This window comes from Musca autumnalis, unplaced genomic scaffold, assembly GCF_047663935.1.
Source record: "Musca autumnalis isolate F117 unplaced genomic scaffold, ASM4766393v1 scaffold_3, whole genome shotgun sequence".
Taxonomy (NCBI): Eukaryota; Metazoa; Arthropoda; class Insecta; order Diptera; family Muscidae; genus Musca; species Musca autumnalis.
The window spans coordinates 213,376,534-213,396,867 of record NW_027411866.1 but is presented as its reverse complement, the minus strand read 5'-3'; the positions used below and the strand labels follow the sequence as shown (position 1 = coordinate 213,396,867).

The 20,334-nt window shown below is 34.0% G+C and overlaps 1 protein-coding gene across 6 annotated transcripts in view; it reads right to left on the bottom strand.

Moving 5' to 3' along the window:
- Positions 1-20,334, bottom strand: part of LOC141398863 (uncharacterized) — a 50,454-nt gene that overhangs the window by 3,398 nt on the left and 26,722 nt on the right. For 5 of the 6 annotated variants that reach the window (XM_073976586.1, XM_073976587.1, XM_073976589.1 and 2 more), the window contains exon 4: positions 16,591-18,033. In XM_073976586.1, the coding sequence (XP_073832687.1) occupies positions 17,231-18,033 (803 nt within the window). In that variant the 3' untranslated portion in view covers positions 16,591-17,230. Of the gene's footprint in view, positions 1-16,590; positions 18,034-20,334 lie in introns of those variants that run through there. The other variant, XR_012411721.1, reaches the window with a different exon arrangement.

Below are 20,334 nucleotides of genomic sequence, written 5' to 3'. Positions count from 1 at the left end.
TAAATTCCTGGTCAAAGGCGGCTACTTAGGAAACTTTCAATTTAAAAGAAAGTTTTGATCGCGTAGCCCATTTTTGTCCCTGACCATAGAAGAAAGTCTTAAATCCACAGCCAAAGGCCGGCTACTTAAAAACACTTTAAATTTAAAAGAGAGTTTTGATCGCGTAGCCCACTTTTATCCCTATCCATAGGAGAAAGTCCTAAATTCCCTGACCGAAAGTCGACTACTTAAAAACAATTTCCATTTAAAAGAAAGTTTTGATCGCGTTGCCCACTTTTGTACCTGTTCATAGGAGAAAGTTTTAAATGCCCGGCCGAAGGCCGGCTACTTAAGAACACTTTCAATATAAAAGAAATTATTAATTACCATTGGCATTGGAAATTACTCTTTGTGAGCTTAAAAACGAGTCCCATATTGCACAGGTTTTAAAAATAATAGTGATAAAAGTAAAAAAGTCAAGACCCATATCTCGGGAAGTATGGACACAGCCTAAGGGTGTTAGGTTACGAAATTTCCGAAATCCAAATATCGTTGTGTTCAGGGTGTCAAGGGCTATCTACTGTAAAAATTTCCGATCCGAGAGGTGCCCACAAACAACCTAAGGGTGTACAGTTATGAAATTTCCGAAATGTCAAGGCCCATATCTAGGGAAGTATGGACTTCCCCCAGGAAATTTATATATAGTTGTGTTCAGGGTCCCAAGGGCTACCTACGGAAAAAATTTCGCAACGATCCAAGAGTTGCACCTAAACGACACTTTTTCCATAAACGTCAAACAAATGTTGAAAAATCAGTTCTAACATTTTTTACCTGCAGAAATTTGTCTGGTAGCCTGTGGTAGAAGAGAAAGGCATGAGCGATCTCTCTCCTCTGTAACTCTCTTAAAAATTGCTGCCAGTTTTACCACTTTTTGGGGTTAAGGAACGCTTTGCAGGTTAAAAATGGTAATAATGGTAACCTCAGGTAAGTAAAGGAACACAGCTTATAACTCTCCTTAGACATTAGTGATTCCATCAAGACCCCTTTCTGTTACTATATACGGCTCACAACCTATTAGAACGTGGATCCTACAACTATCAGCAAACATTATCAAAAGTCTGACAGCTGGGACAGGGGACTCTGCAATCGAATGTATCATCCTAAATTCCTATCCTACGATTTGGAGTTTTAAAAGGTTAAGGCCTCGACACATAAGAAGCATGGCATTTTTGCTTAAGTCATATCTGATAAAAGACTAAAGACCAAGTTCGACCTAATAAAAAGATTTCAGGATCACATTTGAATTAGGTCGAACTTGGTCTTTAGTCATTTACCAGATATGACTTAAGCAAGAATGCCATGTTTCTTATGTTTCGAGGCCTTTAATCTTACTGACTCGGACGGTAGGACCCCTGAAAAATCTCCCCTCTTGGATGTTTGGAGAAGTAGATTTTTTCAGCGTTTGAAGTTGCTGTTTTCATAGCCACAACATAGATTATTTCCCAATTTACATTAGGCGAGTTTACTTGCGGCAATTGTCAGTTTGATGGAGAGAGAGGTGAGGTATATGGTAACCCTTTGCCTCTCAACACCCTCTCTCACCCACAAACTGACAATTGCCACAAGTAAACTCGCCTAATGTAAATTGGGCATATGCACCGCACAAGACAAGTTCATAGTACAACCAGAAATGTTTCGTTTGATGTCTGTTTGCCAAAACACGGTGCTCTTGAATCAAATTTAAATGGAAGGTGCTTACACCTGGGAAGTTTTTGCGGATTCTGAACCTAGATAAGAAAAATCAAAAAACAAAAAAAAAATTGCCGGAGCGCTTTTTAAATAAATCGCGATTCAAGTTGACATTTTTAAGGATTGTTTAGGTTTTCACGATTTTGCTTAGAAACCGCAGGTCCTATCAAAATGGGACTAAAGAAAATGTTGTAGCTATGAAAATTCTCTACTCGTAGGTTTTACCATTTTTGAGATATTGAAGTTCAAATTGGAACAATTCACAGACTGTATCGCCCCCTTATAAAACAAATGTCATGAAGGGTGCGCCTTAACTAACTTTTAATGAAAACCGCATACACAGGGGAAGTTTTTGTGAATTCTGAAACAGCAATGTTCATAGATGAGAAAAATCCAAAAACAAGAAAAAATCGCTGTAGGGATTTTTGAATAAATCGCGATCAAAATTCAAATATTTAGGTGTTTTTTAGGTTTTCACTATTTCGCTTGGAAACCGCAAGTCCAATCGAAATAGGGCTAAAGAAAATGTTGTAGCTGTGAAAATTCTCTACAGGATTGACGTTTATGATTTGTTCTCAGGCTGTACCATTTTTGAGATAAAGAAGCTCAGTTTACATTTTTAGGTTTTTTTTTGTTAGGGTTTCGCGATTTTGCTTGAATGCGGCAAGTCTTATCGGCATGGGACCTGAGAAAATCTTATAGCTGTGAAAATTTTCTGCAAGACTGGCTAGGTTTTACCATTTTTAGATATATAAGTTTAAGTTGGGAAATTGCAGTCATAACATTGTTTTATAAGGAGACGATACAGAATTGAACTATATTTGAATTGTCCCAATTTCAACTTCTATATCTGAAAAGTTGTAAAACCTACGAAAATATCATTAAGGTCAATCTTGAAGAGAATTTTGATAGCTACAACATTTTCTTCATTACTATTTTGATAGGACTTGCGGTTTCCAAGCAAAATCGCAAAAACCTAAACAACCCCTAAAAATGTCAACTTTAATCGCGATTTATTTAAAGAAGTAAAAAAGTATCAGTCGGCTTTGCCGGCAGAGATATACCCTCAGCCTGTGCAAATTGAAACACTTTTTTTCACAAAAATCTTATGTATTTAGGGGGTTTCAAAATGTTGGTCGTATGACCCGACAAAAATGTTGATTAGGATTAAAGTTCAAAAATTTGGCGGAAAAGGTACTTAAAGGAATGGACCGACATAGACCATGGGGGTGCCATAGGGGGTTTTTACACCCTTCGGGCTGTTTTCTCAAGAAGTATGGACTTGCCCCTGAAACAACTTTTACCATCGTAATTAAGGCAGCGAATGTAAATTGCTTCAACAAAAATCAGAGTGATTCAATAGCAGGTCTTAAATTGAACTTATCCAAAATTTTGTGTGGGAGGTACGGGATGGATTGGACAAATATAGTCCATAGTCGAACCTGATCTATATTATGAGAATGTGTAAAGTATGGACCAAATCGGTCACTCCCATCAAGAGTTATAGTGCGAAAAATTTTTCCGAACATTTTTTAACTTTTGGTGGGGGAGGTACCGGAAGGAGTGGACCGGTAGGGCTTATTTTCAAACTTAAACTAAGTTTGCACAAAATATTACGAAGGTCACATTTTGGACTGAATCGGCATATTCGGTCGAGAGTTATCTTGCGCTCCAACCACTACACACGGTGTCATAGGGCTTTTTTGTACCTTTCAGGCTATTTTCTCAGGAAGTATGGACTTGCCCCTGAGGGAACTTGTACCTTCGTATAGGGGACAGTGAATACAAGATGTTACAACAAAAACCAAGGCGATTCGAGAGCAGGTCCTAAACTGAAATTTTCCCAAATTTTGTGTGGGAGGTACCCGAAGGAGTAGACCGATTGAGTCCATATTGGAACCTCCTCTAAGTTTGGTAGAAATTACACGATGTGCAAAGTATGGACCAAATCGGTTATTCCTTTCGAGAGTTATCGTGCGGAAAAGTTTTGCGACAATTTTTGAACATTTGTGGGTGAGGTACCTGAAGGAGTGGACCTATATGGCCCATCTTCGAACTTAAATCGAATCTGGACAAAATATTTCGATACCCAAAATTGAACCGAATCGATTAATCCGTTCGAGAGTTATCGTGCGCACCAGCCTGCCAGACAGACAGGCAGACAGACGGACGGACATTGCTAGATCTACTCAAAATTGTCTGAAATGGATATCGTACAAACATACTTGGGTTCTAAAACCATTATTTCGATGAGGCACATTTTTGGTCGTATCAAAGTGTAAATACCCTCTTTAGCCTAAAGGCTTAGGGTATAAAAACGCTCCGGCGATTTTTTTTATTTATTTTTTTTTTTAATTTTTCTCATCTATGAAAACATTGTAGTTGTTTCCCTATATATTTTTGCGAACATTTGTGGATTTCCGTACGAACAAATATATGATCCCCAAACAACTCATAAATTGCACTTAACCGATGTGGACCGATCGATCAATATTTTGAAACCGTTTACTTGCTTCGGGAGTTATCGTGTGTGTACCTGCCAGCCAGCCGGATAGATGTAAGAATAGTGCTCTGAGGGCCTAAAATCTTATTTAGATGAGGTACATTTTTGATCGTTTCAAGGGATATAGAGCGTCATGAATCAGGTTTTAAAAACAGAAAAACATTCCTGCAACATCCTGTAATTGTAATAGGTAAAGAACAAATATGAAACCACCTATGCACACATAGTCAAACAATAGAAAACGGATGAAGGAAAAAAAGCAAACTAATAAAATTATGCATAAGAAAGAGCGCAGTACAAAACCATAACAAACTGAATTAAAACTTTGCATTTTACGCGAAATAGTGTTTATGTTGAGCTAAAAATCTAAATATTACTTATTATTTTCTTTTAATAATTTGTTATAATGCTTAATTGCTATGCTTTTTGTTTGACTACTAATAATTAAGGGTTAAGATAATAGAGATTTATTTTTTTGTTATAATTTATGTGTTGCTTTACTAAATTTTTGTCAATGTATATGTATGTATGACTGACTTTAATAATTTTGCATGTTTTTTGTTCTAATTATTTTCCACGTGTTTCTTTTTGTTAAATTTTGCTAAATTGTTGTTTGTTGTTCTATATAATATTTTGTATTTTTATTTGAGTTAATGATTTTAAAAAGAAAATCAACAACTTTATTGTTATTGGTTTTTGTTTAATAATTTTCTTTTTTTATGTTACGCTAAATTACTAATCAAATTGTACTACTTTTTTTAAATCAAAAACATAAATTGAAAACAAAAAAATGTAAAATTATTTTTATTGTGCTTTGCCTAATTTATTTTTAAGGGTTTTTTTAATTGGATTTATTCTTAAAAAGGGAATGAGAGAGAGGCAAAGTTTTTTGTATATATGCTTTGTTATTATAATATAATACATAATAATAATAATAATTTTGTTAATGGTTAAAATGATTACTACTATCATGCTAAGGTATATTATATATGTATAAACATTTAATAAATCTATATAACTATTTATTATTTTTTATTTAACATGAGATTTTTATTTTGTTTTATTTAATTTAAATGCAATGATTATTTTTTATTTTTAATCGGAGGGGCCTTGTGGGGGAAATGATGAGGAAATTTTGTTTAAAATATTAAACTTTAATAACTACTAAGAACGTTGCAATCAAATATCAAAATGCAAAATTTTCAAATAGAAATTAATTGAAAAAAAAAAATAAAAAAATTACTACAAACAATTGTAACCATGTGAGAAGACATTCCAATACCCTGCACCACGACGACGTATGCCATAAAGTAATATTTATTTATATATTTAGCCAAATAGTATGGAAGATCCAGCTTCCTTCTACCTAAAATCTGTAAAATCTGTTGTTCTTATAACAGATTGGCTGCCTTTTTCGCCAACATTTTCTCTGGAATGATGTTAATGCATAGTCGAGTAAAGTGGTGTAGTTTGACAAAACAAAACTTGAAATAAATTTGTTTAAAGAATTTCAAAATAAATTTTATTTTTTATGGGAAAATGATTTGAATGTGATTGCACTTGCTTTTTGAAATGTGAATTTATTTCTTTTTCTTTTTCGGTTATTATACAAAATGGTAAAAAAATTAAAATTAAAATCGTTGGGTTTTCTTTTATAAATCACATTTCACTCGGTTCAAGATTTTTGTTGTTCTTTACGTTTTCTAAAAAATTGTTAAGGAAATATTGTTAGTCGTTATTATTTGTTCCTTCTTTTTTTTAGGAAGGAGAAAACATTATACCACTTGTGTTCAAAAAAAAAATCTTTACTTTATTCTTTAGGAAAAATATTGCACTGGGATATTTTAAATATTTTTTTAACTTTACTTCTATACAAAATTTACTTTATTATTATTTTCTTGCATTAAAAACAGATTTATAATTTCCTTTTTTTTTCATTTAATTGCCTATAATCTCGTATTTAAGGGCAAAATTAGTGATTTCTTTAAATATTTTATTTTTTATAATTATAATACACATTATAGAGAAAACGTTCTTGTAGTTACTTTATAGTTTATAATTTATTTTTTATATAATTAATATATATACTACATTTACATATATGTATATAGAGTGGTAACACTACTCTACTAAGATCATGATTTAAATCATGACAATTTCATTTGCACAACCCTGTAACGGCAATCCTTTGATTCCCATTACACGATCGTTCCATTGTAGTTATTTTCGGAAAAAAAACGACATGCATTCATCGGGCAACAATAGATGTTTTTAATTTCTATTTCAATATTTTTTTTTTTTTTGTTTTATTTTAAGGACACCAAAAAAAGAATTATAACTATGACATTTACATACACACAGATAGTTTTACACGCACACACATACATTTGTTATTATATTTACACAAGATGATATTTAGTCGAGGAATATCAACAAAAAAAAAAAAAAAAAAAAAAAAAAACAATAATAATGAAAAAAATAAGGAAAATCAGGAAAATAAAACTTTTAACTCTCGTGGTGTTGGAATATGCAAGGAAAAGGCTATTGGAATATTATTGGGTAAATTTCAATCAAAATCAAACCTCGAATGTGAGTAGAAACCAAACTCTTTCGAATTGCCACCAAAAAGTCCCGTTGTTATTGTAGAAATTAAAACCTTTCAAATATTTTTTAACACAAATGTGTGGTTGCAATTCGAACGGATTTGGTTTCGAATCATCACAGATAAATGGTCCATAAAAGAGTTTTTTTTTCGGTAAAATTCTATGCGAACGAACTCGTTCGAGTTACTACTAACAATGCTTAAAATTTTTTGGACGTTTCAAAATTAAACATTAATAAAATATAAAAAATTCAAAAAATAGAAGATTAATGGGCTATTTCATTAAGACAATTCGAACACATTCATTGAAACTACTACCAAACTTCTGTTTTTGTTTTTGCTTTCAATCAAACAAAAATATTTTACAATAACTGGAGTTTGGTAGTAATTCGAACGAATTTGAATCGTTTTAGAGCAACAGGCGATAATAGTAACGAATTCGATCGCATAGAATGTTAGCGAAACCGGCTCTAAAAGTGCAGATTCGTGACAACAAGTCGGTAATAAAGTTATGACCTTTTTCACTAAAACGATTCGAAACCAAATTTGTTTAATTTACTACCATGCTGCTAATGTTGAAGTTCTTGTTTAATTAATAACAAAAACAAGTAAAAAAGTGTCTGTCGGCTCTGCCGACAAATATGGTAACATGGGGCGCCTTCGCCACTGGGGCGGGTACGCCATCGCCGATTTTCTCGCAAAATACAGGTGCTAGAAAAAATCCGTTAAAGGCAAAATTGTGAGTTTAATGAAGATCTATCATCTCCCAAAAGTTGGCAGTTGTGTCATAAGTATGATAGCGGACGCACGCGGTTTCGTGTTTTAGGGGTATTGGGAAAAATAATTATGGTAGATGTTTTTTGTGATATCTTCTTTACCTTTTGTGATATCAAAAACATATTTTATACCGTTAGAAGACACCTACTGAAGAATAGAAATCCCAATAATTTGCATGAAAAAAGCAATAACAAATGTCAATATATTCATATTATGAGATATGTTGGGGGTGGGGCGCCTACGCCATGATAAGTGTGTGGTGGGTAATGTCAGAAATTTGTCATGTTTAACTTCAATTCTTTATGCCATAGATATACCACACTATAATGTGAAGTTAAAATCAAATAGTATCATAAACGTATCTTGTTTTTTATATTATGATTTTTGTACCTAAATTTAAGGAACCTATTTCAATTAACCGCTAGAATCGGTTACTTTTTGGGAATTTTAGAATCATTTTTGATTATTCAATAGAAAACATGTTCCTTTTCCGCATAATGTTGATATTTAAGGAAAAAGTATGGTAAATTACAGTTTTAGAGTCCGTTGGAAAATGTTCAATATCGATGGCGAAGCTGCCCCATGGGTGGGGAGGCTTCGCCACTTTTTAGACATTTTGTAAATTCTCAAAAATAATATTTCTAAAACAAAATTATAACCACTTATATATCAAAACTTATAGTCAAGATACGCTAATATTTATACCAAAAATAATATTTGAAAAAACTTTAACGGTGTCGATATGAGAACATTTTGAACAAAAACGTGGCGAAGGCGCCCCATGTTACCATATATACCCTCAGCCAATGTGAAGTGAAATTTTCAGCTAAGGATAGATCGATTGGATCTAAGGTATCTTCAGAATTTTGTTGCGTTTTTGGACATTCGAACTTGCCGACAAAAATGTGGATTAGGAATTAACTGCACTAAGACACAAATGTTGAACTTTTATGTGGGAGGTACCCTTAGGGAGGACCGATATGGGCTATTTTAGAAGTTAAACTAAATTTTGACAAATTAAGAGATCCGAAGTTTGGACCAAATTGGTTGTCCCATTCAAGTGATAGGACAATATCATTTTAGTGAAATTTTTAAATATTGGGAAGAAGTACCGGAAGTTGTGGACCGTTATTGGCCCATGAAACTAAGTTTGGATATAATATGACGAAGACAAAATATTGGACCAAATCGGTTAAACAGTTCGAGAGTTATCGTGCTCTCCGAACGCCACATATGGTGACATAGGTGTTTTTTTTTACCTTTCCGGCTGTTTTCCCAAGAAATATGGACTTGCCCCTGAAAAAACGTTTACCGTCGTAATGGAGGTATCGAATGCAAATCGCTTCAACAAAAAGCAAAGTGATTCCAGAACAGTACTTAAAGCGAACTTATCCAAAATTGTGGGAGGTACCGGATGGAGTGGACAAATATAGTCCATATTTGAACCTGAAATATATCTGGTAGATGTATTAGGATGTGTAAAGTATGGACCAAATCGGTCACCACCATCAAGAGTTATCATGCGTACAATTTTTCCGAACATTTTTGAACTCTTGGGGGGGGGAGGTACCTGAAGGAGTGGATTGATATGGCTTATCTTCGAACTTGTACTAAGTTTGGACAAAATATTATGAAGGCCATATTTTGGACCGAATCGGCAGATCCGTTCAAGAGTTATCTTGCACTCCAACCACTACACACGGTGTCATAGGGGTTTTTGCACCTTTCAGGCTATTTTCTCAGGAAGTATGGACTTGCTTACGACTTACGACCAAATCGGTTGATCCGTTCGAGAGTTATCGAGCGCTCCAGCCAGACAGACAGACGGACGGACATTGCTTAATCAACTCCAAGTTGTCTGAAACACATTTCGTCCAAACATACTTGGGGTCTAAAACCATTATTTCGATGAGGCACATTTTGCACGTATGAAAGTGTCTATACCCTCCTTAGCATAAATGCTGAGGGTATAAAAAGAAAAAATAGATGTGTGGTAGTCATTGGAAAGATTTGGGTTTCGCATTCCTTAAAGGAACAGATCATATAAAAAAACTATAATTTGGTAAATTGTGTTTTTCGAAATGGAAAAGGTTTCACAACAGAATTTAAAAAATCTGACAATTCTTTTGGCAAATTATAAATGTTCACTTGTGGGAGATTTCTCACTTTCACTCTCTCGTCATATAAATAAACAAGAAGACAAAAAAATTTTAAATTTAATTTACTTCCGTAAATGATAACCCATCCCATAGGGCAAAGAACGGTTCCAAAAACAACAACACATTTACTACACTCAACAAAAATTTAATTTTTGAAATTAAAATATGTTACTGAATATTCTAAAGGGGTGAGTACATAAGCTGCCTTGCTTTCCTGCTTCATTTTTGACATAATAAAAATAAAAGTATAAAGAAGGCCGAGTAAATTTCGAACTGGGTTGCCCTTTTCTTTTTTATTCTTTTATCAGAAGTAAGCAGGCAAGGCAGCTTATGTACTCAGCTCTAAATTTCGTAAATGTAACATTCGGGTTTGTTCTGAGAGACACTTCACCTCTCACTTCACGCTTCAAGCATTTTGATCACCCCATTTACTCCTATTTTTTGCGAATTTCTTAGGACTAAGATTGACTAGGATATTTAAAAAGAAGAATACGCCCTAGTCCATCCATAAAATACTCGAAAAATCAGCGTAAATGGGGTGGACAAAATGCTTGATGCGTGAAGTGAGAGGTGAAGTGTGTCTCAGAACATACCCGATTATTAGGCCACTATAAATATGAACTTGTGGGAGATTTCTCACTTTAGACTTTTTCGCTCTATTATATATAAATAAACAGGGAGGTGTCAAAAAACGGATATTATTTTATTATTTTCGAAAATAAAATATTTAAGCAATATGTATTTTGAAATAATTCTCTTTCGAGTTGAGCTGTTGCTGTTGCTTAACGCGCCCTTTTACAAAGGCACGGGGAGAAGCAAAAATAATAAAAAAATAACTCCAAAATAATCTTCCACGAGTGAAGATTTATAGTTGAATTGTATATAGATATAAGCCTATTAAAAGTGGATTGGCAGGGTTTTCAAAATCCAGACAACTGGGAAAGAGAGCGCTGGGATCGAACTTACCATACCAATATCATATCTAACGTAAGGATTATTTTATAAATAACTCGGTCCCTGCACTCATTGATGCGTTTCTAATGAAATTTCCCCTTGTTTGGAGAAGTAGAATTTTTCAGCGTTTGCCAGATTTTCTTAGCCCTTAACTTGTAAGATGCTGTGTCTGTGAAAAGTTCATAGCACAACATATATTCGAAAGTATCAAAAACAAAAGCGGATATTTTCGCTGAACTGAGGATATGTCTTGTATGGTGGCATGCGCTCTGTACCAAGTCAAACCCAGGCAAAATGGATAGTGTACAACGCGCAGCTACCACCCTCTTCACCGGTACTCCTCATCAATAGCACTCAATCCCACGGCAGCGGGTTCTTTCGTACCGAATTGACCCGAAACCATAATGTTTCGGCCAGCGGATGCCAACACAGCATCAAACCTTTGCTTCTACGTAGGTTACATGTTGCTACAACAACAACATCAATAGCACTTCCCAGGCTGTGCTAAACGAAATGCTGAATATCAAAACTTTGAATATTCTAATTGAAAATATCGTATCCAGAAACGCTGATGTGGGTTGAGTCCAGTTTTAGACGCGTCTCAACAAAATGGGCCTCTATAGACCAGTGACTAGCTCTCTCAATACTCAACTTCAGAGCGGCTAAGATATTGATCCTAACTAAGAGTAACTGATCCCATTGAAGACCAGATGGAACCAAAAGTGAAAGATGGCACTGGGTCGGACTGCGAGGAGATCGTTGCCAGGCTATCATACAAGTAGAATAGAAATATGTACTGTAATCAGAAATTTTGGCTATTTTTAAGGCATCGAAGCTGGTAAAAATAAACTTAAGAGGTTCTGAAGGGGCGGTAGTGGTGTTCGTCTTTGCTCTTAAATTCTACTGTATAAAATCCAAGGTTGTTAACATGTATAAAATATCTGCGAGGAGGACTAAAGAACGAAATCACTTTCTGTTGGGACACTGTGACATTGTGGGAAACGACATTGTGGGAAACAGATTGCTGATTAAATAGCACTCGATGATGGATCACAGTCTCCCAATATTACATACAATTGAGGAATGTGTCACTTCATTAACAAACTCGACAACTTTTACGCAGATATAACTGTTCGCGAAATGGCTGCAGGGTCTCGAGGCTTATCTGGCCAGCAATGTCGATTACACTGCATGTTATGTGGGGATAGAGACCATTGATCAAATACTAAACAACACCAGACGCAGACTCTTCAGTGATTATGAGTTCTGGTATGTCTCATAACTATTAAACACGGACCCAGCAACCATTGTTCTTTTCTCAAGAAGTCTTAGATGGATATGGGGAAATTATTACGGTTAGTACGGTTTTATCATGCCAGATCCAGTTCGGATTTTATGGCCTCATCTAAACCGGGCTAAAGCTATAGTTTTTTGCATTTATCGGGTTTTATCTCAGAAACAAATAGGAATTTGGAATTGCTGTCTTTGGCAGTATTGTAGCCCTTAACTAGTAGAACTTATCTTTTGAACAGACCACATAAGAAAAATCCCATCTAAATAAAATATAGAAAATTTTACATAATTTCTGAAATTCTGGTCAGTATCAGCTAAACTATTGGGAGTTTAACATAGTAAACCTTGGCAAAAATCTTCCAAATATGGTTTTCAGCAATTCTTCAGAACATTCTGAAACTCTTAAATGCTTACTTCATGTTGTTTCAGCGGTATTTTGCATCATATCTTTTACAACACGTATTTCAAACACAGTTCGCACCAACAGTTTTATTAAATCGTCGCTGAAAAACATACTGAAAACAATGTGATAGAGACATTTTACAACAATGGAATGTTCTGAAGACATTCCAGCAAATATTTTTCCAAAAGAAAACATTAAGAAAAAATTAACGGTTTTGAAGATATGTTGCGACGAAATGTATACAAATTATGAAAACATTCGATATTTTATGAAATTTGATGCAATAAATGTAGTTTTTCGATTTCATTATTTCTACAAATATTTTATTCTTGCCCTTATCTACAAATTTGCTTCAGAGGTGAGGTGAAGATTCACATTGGTTGCAGAGATATAGCCCAGAATTGTTTTAAAAATCATGAATGAAGTTTCCCCCGTGAATTTTGTTTTTCCGCCGTTGCAACTTAAGGGAGAAAGTGAAAAAATTCACGGGGAATTGCCGTTCATGATAACCCCCAATATTTAACCATGTTTAGATGGGGCCATAAAATCGAAGGTGGATCTGACACAACACCTTCAAAAAATCCTCAGCTCAAATGTTTTGCACAAGAAAAACTTAAAAATGTTGCACAGTGTTATCCAACTGCCACTAATGTGCACTTCAACGATAATTTCGAACTTTTGTACGGGATACAGGTATAAGTTGCTCTCATATAGACCTTCCTGGAATTTTATCTACGTTTTGATGACATTTTACAATGCGCATAGTTTTGGCCTAATAAGATACGCGATTCGTAAATTATAGAGTTCATCAGTTGCTGTTGTAGCAGCTTCTACAGGTATGTGTATGTCTTCATTTAATTGATTCGGCTCTGCCTCCATCATCAGTTCATCAGTCATTGTAGTTGTTGGCGGTCTGCAGGGATTTTTAAAGATTTCGAACCATAAGGAAGTATTGGCTTATACCGAAAAAAAGAAAAAAATATAAAGCGTCGTAATAGGGATCGCGAGGAAAACCTCCTGCAAAAAAAATTAAAAACGATCTGAGACATGTCCTTAAACTACACCATTTTCACATGTAATTCGAATAATTTCAGTTGTAATTCGAAACATTTCACTTGTAATTTGAGAATTCCAATTGAATTTCGAATTATTTCATTTGTAATTTGAGAATTTCATTTGAAATTCGAATTATTTCATTTGTAATTTGAGAATTCCATTTGATAATCGAATTATTTCATTTGTAATTTGAATTGTTTCATTTGTAATTCGAATTATTTCATTTGTAATTCCAATTTTTCCATTTGTAATTTGAATTTTTTTCATTTGAAACTCCAAATGAAAAACTTCGATTTACAAATAGAAAAATTCAAATTACAAATGGAAAAATTCGAATTTCAAATGAAATAATTCGAATTAAAATGAAAAAATTCAAATTACAAATGAATTAATTCGAATTTCAAATGAAATTCTCAAATTACAAATTAAATAATTCGAAATTCAATTGGAATTCTCAAATTACAAGTGAAATGTTTCGAATTTCAAATGAAATAATCAAATTACAACTGAAACTCATCGAATTACATGTGAAAATGGTGTAGACTTTTTTTTTGAAATTTAGTTAGGAGGTTCCCGAAGGAGTGGACCAATATAGTCCATATTCGAACCTGAATTATTTCTAGATGAAATATTACGATAAGTTTGGACGAAATCGTTTACTCGAATGTTATCGTGGGCACCATTTTAGCGAAAAATGAGGAACTTTTATGGGAAAGCTGGCGAAAAATAATGGCAAAATATCGTCTATCTTTGAACTTTATCTAAGTTTGGACAAAATATTACGAAAGGTGCAAAGTTTGAAACATGGAGAGTTTTCTTTCCGTTGGAAAGTTTTCTTGCGCTTCAGCCAGCCAGACAGAAAGATAGACTGACAATGTGTTTCAAACGGATTTCGTCCATACATTTTTGGGATTTAAACCAATATTTTGATGAGGTACATTTTTGTCGTATCAAAGTGTATATGACCTCGTTTATCTGCCTAAAAGCTGAGGGTATAAACATTGGAAATTTTATAATTTAATTGTTGTGTTATGACACTCTTATGCTAGGGAAATGCAATCGACACTTTAAAATTTAAATCATAAATTAATTACAATTCATGTGGTGTAATTTAAAAGCGGTTTTAAATCACTAATTCTATCAAATGACAAAATCATGAGTGATTTAGAATCGCTTTTGGACCAATCTGATTTTATGTTAAATTACAATAAAAAAGTTATTCCTCTATCAAGCGGCACACGTTCAAAAAAATTTCCAAACGGAATAAAACCCTTTTGCAGAACCATAGGCTGGCTACATGACCGAATTCCCATGAAGAAAACACATTCAAAGACAAAAAATCGATATTGTGTTAGAGGAATGATTTGAAATGTTGTGCGTTACTGTATTAAAACTATCCTAGAACATAACTCACTCCTATCCGTCTTTAACCAGTACAACATTTGATCATTTGATTTCAATAATACCCTTTTGCAGAAGCATAGGCCATCTAAACCGGTTAACCTCGAAGAAAACACATTCAAAGGAAAAAATCCAAATTGTGTTAGAGGAATAGTTTGCAAATTTTGGATCATACCTGTATTAAAAAGTATCGTAGAACAGGACTCACTCCAAGGTGTCTTCAATCAGTAAAACATTCATCTATTAAATGGGGCACAATATCATCAATTCACAGAAAACGCCTGTTTACAACACCACTTAATGAAATAATTCGAATTACAAATGGAATTCTCAAATTACAAATGAAATAATTCGAAATTCAATTGGAATTCTCAAATTACAAGTGAAATGTTTCGAATTTCAAATGAAATAATCAAATTACAACTGAAATTCTTCGAATTACATGTGAAAATGGTGCATTTACAAAATATGTTGCATGTTTTTAGGCGCCATGAATTATTTCATGCGCTAAACAAAAACTTCAATGAATTTGCTTGGCAAATTAAATAAAAAAGGAACGATCTTTGAATTTGAATTCAGTACAATCGAAAATTCTATAACGTTGCTGATGGGGAAGAAGAATTTCTACGTTATACAGACCATTTGGTGTGAGAATTCATATATTCGTTTTATAAAACGATTCGTTATAAAAAATTCGACTGAACTACCACCTCCATTCTAATCTAAAACAGTCGAGGGAAATTTTGAACAAAATGAACAAAAAACAAAAATGTTTCCAACTGAGCATAAGAAGAATTTTCAATCAAAAACATATTAAAAAGGTTAATAAAAAAAAATAATTTACATTTCAGCAGAAAGTTTTTGTAAGAATAAGATCAGTTTTCTCTCGCGAAATCTGTGTGGAGAAGGTTTTGAAGGATTTTGTTTTTTTTTTTTAGTTCCAATGGGAAATAAATGAAGAAAGGAAAGTAATTGTTATATTCCAACTGAGAGTTTTTGAATGGAATAAGAGGAAGTGGTTTTCACCAAAAAGTTTTTGAGAGATATCAAAAATCATTAAATTAATAATAATAAGAAAAAAAAAGAAAATATTTCAACTGAGATTGTTTTTTGTGGATGGCGGAAAAAAGAAGAGATTTTGTGTTTCGTTTTTTTGAAAAATTAAATTTTAGTTTGCACACATTTAAAAGGCTTACGAACTAAAGAAATTCATTATTTTTTTGCTGTTAACATCAAATATATAACACAAATACATTTTCTTGTTGCTGTAATAATAATTAATATGGTATACACAGATAATACAAAAAGTTACACAAACATACGTACACACAAAACTAAACCTAAAAAACGTAAAAAAAGGAAAATTAAAAACTAAAAAAGCTATCTTAAATACTACTTTTGAAATTATCCATGATAATAAAAATATGTTGAGAAATTAATTGCAAATATTTTAAATTTGTTTTTGTTTTATAGTTAAAATATAATATACAATTCACTCCCTCTTCTTCATTCACTCTCTTTTACCACTTCGTTTTGGTAAAAGGAGACACAAGCGTATTTGTTAAATATTTAAATTTAATTCTTTTTTTGGAGTGGAGTTTTTCTTGGTTTGTTTTTTTAATGCGAGGAGTAACTAAATTAAAAAATAAAAATATAAAACAAACAAAAAATAAAATTCGGGCATTGTTTCTAAACAAAGTTTCCTATGTCTAAGTTTTTGTTTTTTAGATTTTTTTGTTGTTACCATGACGTTAAATGTTAGATTAGGGGTTTTGTTAAAATATATGTACTTGTTTTGTTTTTTAAATAATGTGCTTATTTTTTGTTTTGTTTTCTTTCTTTGTTATCAGTTATCATTAATAAAAAGAATACTTAGTAAATTTGTTGGCATTTTGTTGGGCTTTTTTCTTTAAACATCCAGCTTCGCGTACTAGAGGCGGGCTTTAGCTCACGTTTCGCGTTTAAATTGGAAATTGGTTTTTTGTTTAATTTTAAATCTCTTCTTTTTAAAAGAAAAACAAATTGTTTTTCCTTGTAATTTTCACTGCACTTTCTTGTCCATATTATCTTCATCATCATCACCATATTTTGTTTTGTTAATTATTATTATCATTATCACCTACTACAATTACACACTGCACTTGCCTTGTATATTCTTGTTTCTTCCTGCCTTTTTGTTTTCCTGTTTTGAAATATCAACAATGCTGGATAGGAGATATCGTCGTCTACACACACACACACTTTGTTGTTTTGGGAGGAAGTAGGAGGAGGAGGAGAAGGGTCAACAATGATTATCATCATCATCAACCATCACCTATAAATACCGGTGATGGTGTTGGTGGTGTCGGTGTTAATCAGTTATATATAAAATTTGCTGCATCACACAAGGCATTGCTATCATCATCGAATTTACCATTTATTGTGTAATTCGAACTGGGACCATAACTCCATTCCTTCTTAATGTAATCACCATCATTGGTCGACGACGAGTTGTTGTGCAAAGCACCCAACGAATTGTGATCTAATCGAAAATCATCATCATCGGCATATAATTGAGCTGGTATTGTATCGGGTATTGAGTGCTGATCCAATAGATAACCATATGTGGGCAGGGCATGCGATAGATCGACATGATGATCGAGATCATTGTCGAAATTGGACATGCCAAATTTGGAGCCAGGCGGTGAGTGGGGCGAGTGACTGGAAGCATCATCATGGAATACCACTTCTTCTTTGATAAGCATTTCATTGGAATTATCACCCGAAACATAGAAATTCGGTTCGGTTTTGATGGCAGTTGTTGCCAGGGACGGGGAAGATTTCTCATCTAACATAACGTCGTCGTCATCGTCATGGAAATGTCGACCATTTGTGGGATGATGTAAATTCGTATCATCATCGTCATCATCCATATCGGCTAGATGACGACGCCGGTGGTGATTTCGGTGGTTATTACGTTGCGATTGGCTTTGCTGTTCTTGGCGGAGTTGATTGTGATGATGACCGTTGAGGTCATGATCACGTGTACTGCGTATTATCGATGAGGAACCCAAGGCAGCCGATGCCAATGAGAGTGGGACACCCGACGATTTGGAGACCACAACTGAAGAGGAACATGACGTTGATGATGATGACGGCGAGGGTGAGGGTGAAGAGCCTGCAAAAAAAAAAGAAATACAAAGTTATTAGTTACTCAGAATTATGCTTGGGGAACATAATTATAAACAGTACAGCCTCTGAACTTCTATTGACAGAAGGCCTTCTAAAGTTCTTATGGCAGAAAATCTAATAAAAGTTTTAAATTGGTCTTTCACAGAGAGAAGACCCCGAAAAGAGGAGACAGACTTTCAGAGGGAATGCATAGTCTTCTATGTACAGAAAACCTTATAGATGTCTTCTACAGATAGAATACCTTCGAAAAGGTAAAGGTTTTCTACAGACCGGAGACCTTCCAAGGGTCTTCTATAAACATAAGCCTTTCGAAAGGACTTCTGTAGTCAGAAGATCTTTCAAAGGGGCTTTTATGGACACAGACTTCGAGGAGGTCTTCTATGGACAGTCAAATGACCTAAATATGGACATTTTATTTGGACAATGGCAGAACAGGTCTACTTAAAGAAGTCCTTAATACTATAGAAAATTCCCTCAGGGACCTCAGACATTTTTCTCTATAGAAAAAGAGTTTTTCTTTATGAAAACTCTCAAGTGCCTGATAAAGTTTTTTCTATAGAAAAATAGTCTACAGTGGAATTAATTTTGTAGAGAAAAGTCTTCTCAGTGGCTGACGAATTTTTTTCTGTAGAAAAGAGTGACCCGAGTATTTTTCTTTCTATATAAAAAAAGTGTCCTCAGGGGCCTGAGGAATTTTTTTTCTATAAAAAAAGTGTCCTCAGAGACCTGAGGAATTTTTTCTATAGAAAGAAGTGTCCTCAGGGACATGAGGAAATTTTTTCTATAGAAAAAAGTGTCCTGAGAGACCTGAGGAATTTTTTTCTATAGAAAAAAGTGTCCTCAGGGACCTGAAGAATTTTTTCTATAGAAAAAAGTGTCCTCAAGGACCTGAGGAATTTTTTTCTATAGAAAAAAGTGTCCTCAAGGACCTGAGGAATTTTTTTCTATAGAAAAAAGTGTCCTCAGGGACCTGAGGAATTTTTTTCTATAGAAAAAAGTGTCCTCAGGGACCTGAGGAATTTTTTTCTATAGAAAAAAGTGTCCTCAGTGACCTGAGGAATTTTTTCTATAGACCTGAGGAATTTTTTTCTATAGAAAAAAGTGTCCTCAGGGACTTGAGGAATTTTTTTCTATAGAAAAAAGTGTCCTCAGGGACCTGAGGAATTTTTTTCTATAGAAAAAAGTGTCCTCAGGGACCTGAGGAATTTTTTTCTATAGAAAAAAGTGTCCTCAGGGACTTGAGGAATTTTTTTCTATAGAAAAAAGTGTCCTCAGGGACCTGAGGAATTTTTTTCTATAGAAAAAAGTGTCCTCAGGGACCTGAGGAATTGTTTTCTATAGAAAAAAGTGTCCTCAGGGACCTGAGGAATTGTTTTCTATAGAAAAAAGTGTCCTCAGGGACCTGAGGAATTTTTTTCTATAGAAAAAAGTGTCCTCAGGGACCTGAGGAATTTTTTTCTATAGAAAAAAGTGTCCTCAGGGACCTGAGGAATTTTTTTCTATAGAAAAAAGTGTCCTCAGGGACCTGAGGAATTTTTTTCTATAGAAAAAAGTGTCCTCAGGGACCTGAGGAATTTTTTTCTATAGAAAAAAGTGTCCTCAGGGACCTGAGGAATTTTTTTCTATAGAAAAAAGTGTCCTCAGGGACCTGAGGAATTTTTTTCTATAGAAAAAAGTGTCCTCAGGGACCTGAGGAATTTTTTTCTATAGAAAAAAGTGTCCTCAGGCACCTGAGGAATTTTTTTCTATAGAAAAAAGTGTCCTCAGGGACCTGAGGAATTTTTTTCTATAGAAAAAAGTGTCCTCAGGGACCTGAGGAATTTTTTTCTATAGAAAAAAGTGTCCTCAGGGACCTGAGGAATTTTTTTCTATAGAAAAAAGTGTCCTCAGGGACCTGAGGAATTTTTTTCTATAGAAAAAAGTGTCCTCAGGGACCTGAGGAATTTTTTTCTATAGAAAAAAGTGTCCTCAGGGGACTGAGGAATTTTTTGTCCTGAGGAACTTCTAGACAGAAGAACTTTTGAAGTTCTTCTATAAACAGAGCCTCTTCTAAAAGTCTTCCATGGACAGAAGACCTTCTAAAAGTCGTATATAAACATAAAAACTCCCTAAGGTATTCTATAGACAGAAGAGGTTCTAACGGTGTTGCCAGAAGACCTTCTAAAGGTCTTCCACAGGACAGAAGACCATCTAAAGGCCTTTCATAGACAGAAGATCTTCTAAAGAGACCTTGTAAAAGTATTTGATTAACAGAATACCTACTTCATTCTATAGACAGAAGATCTTC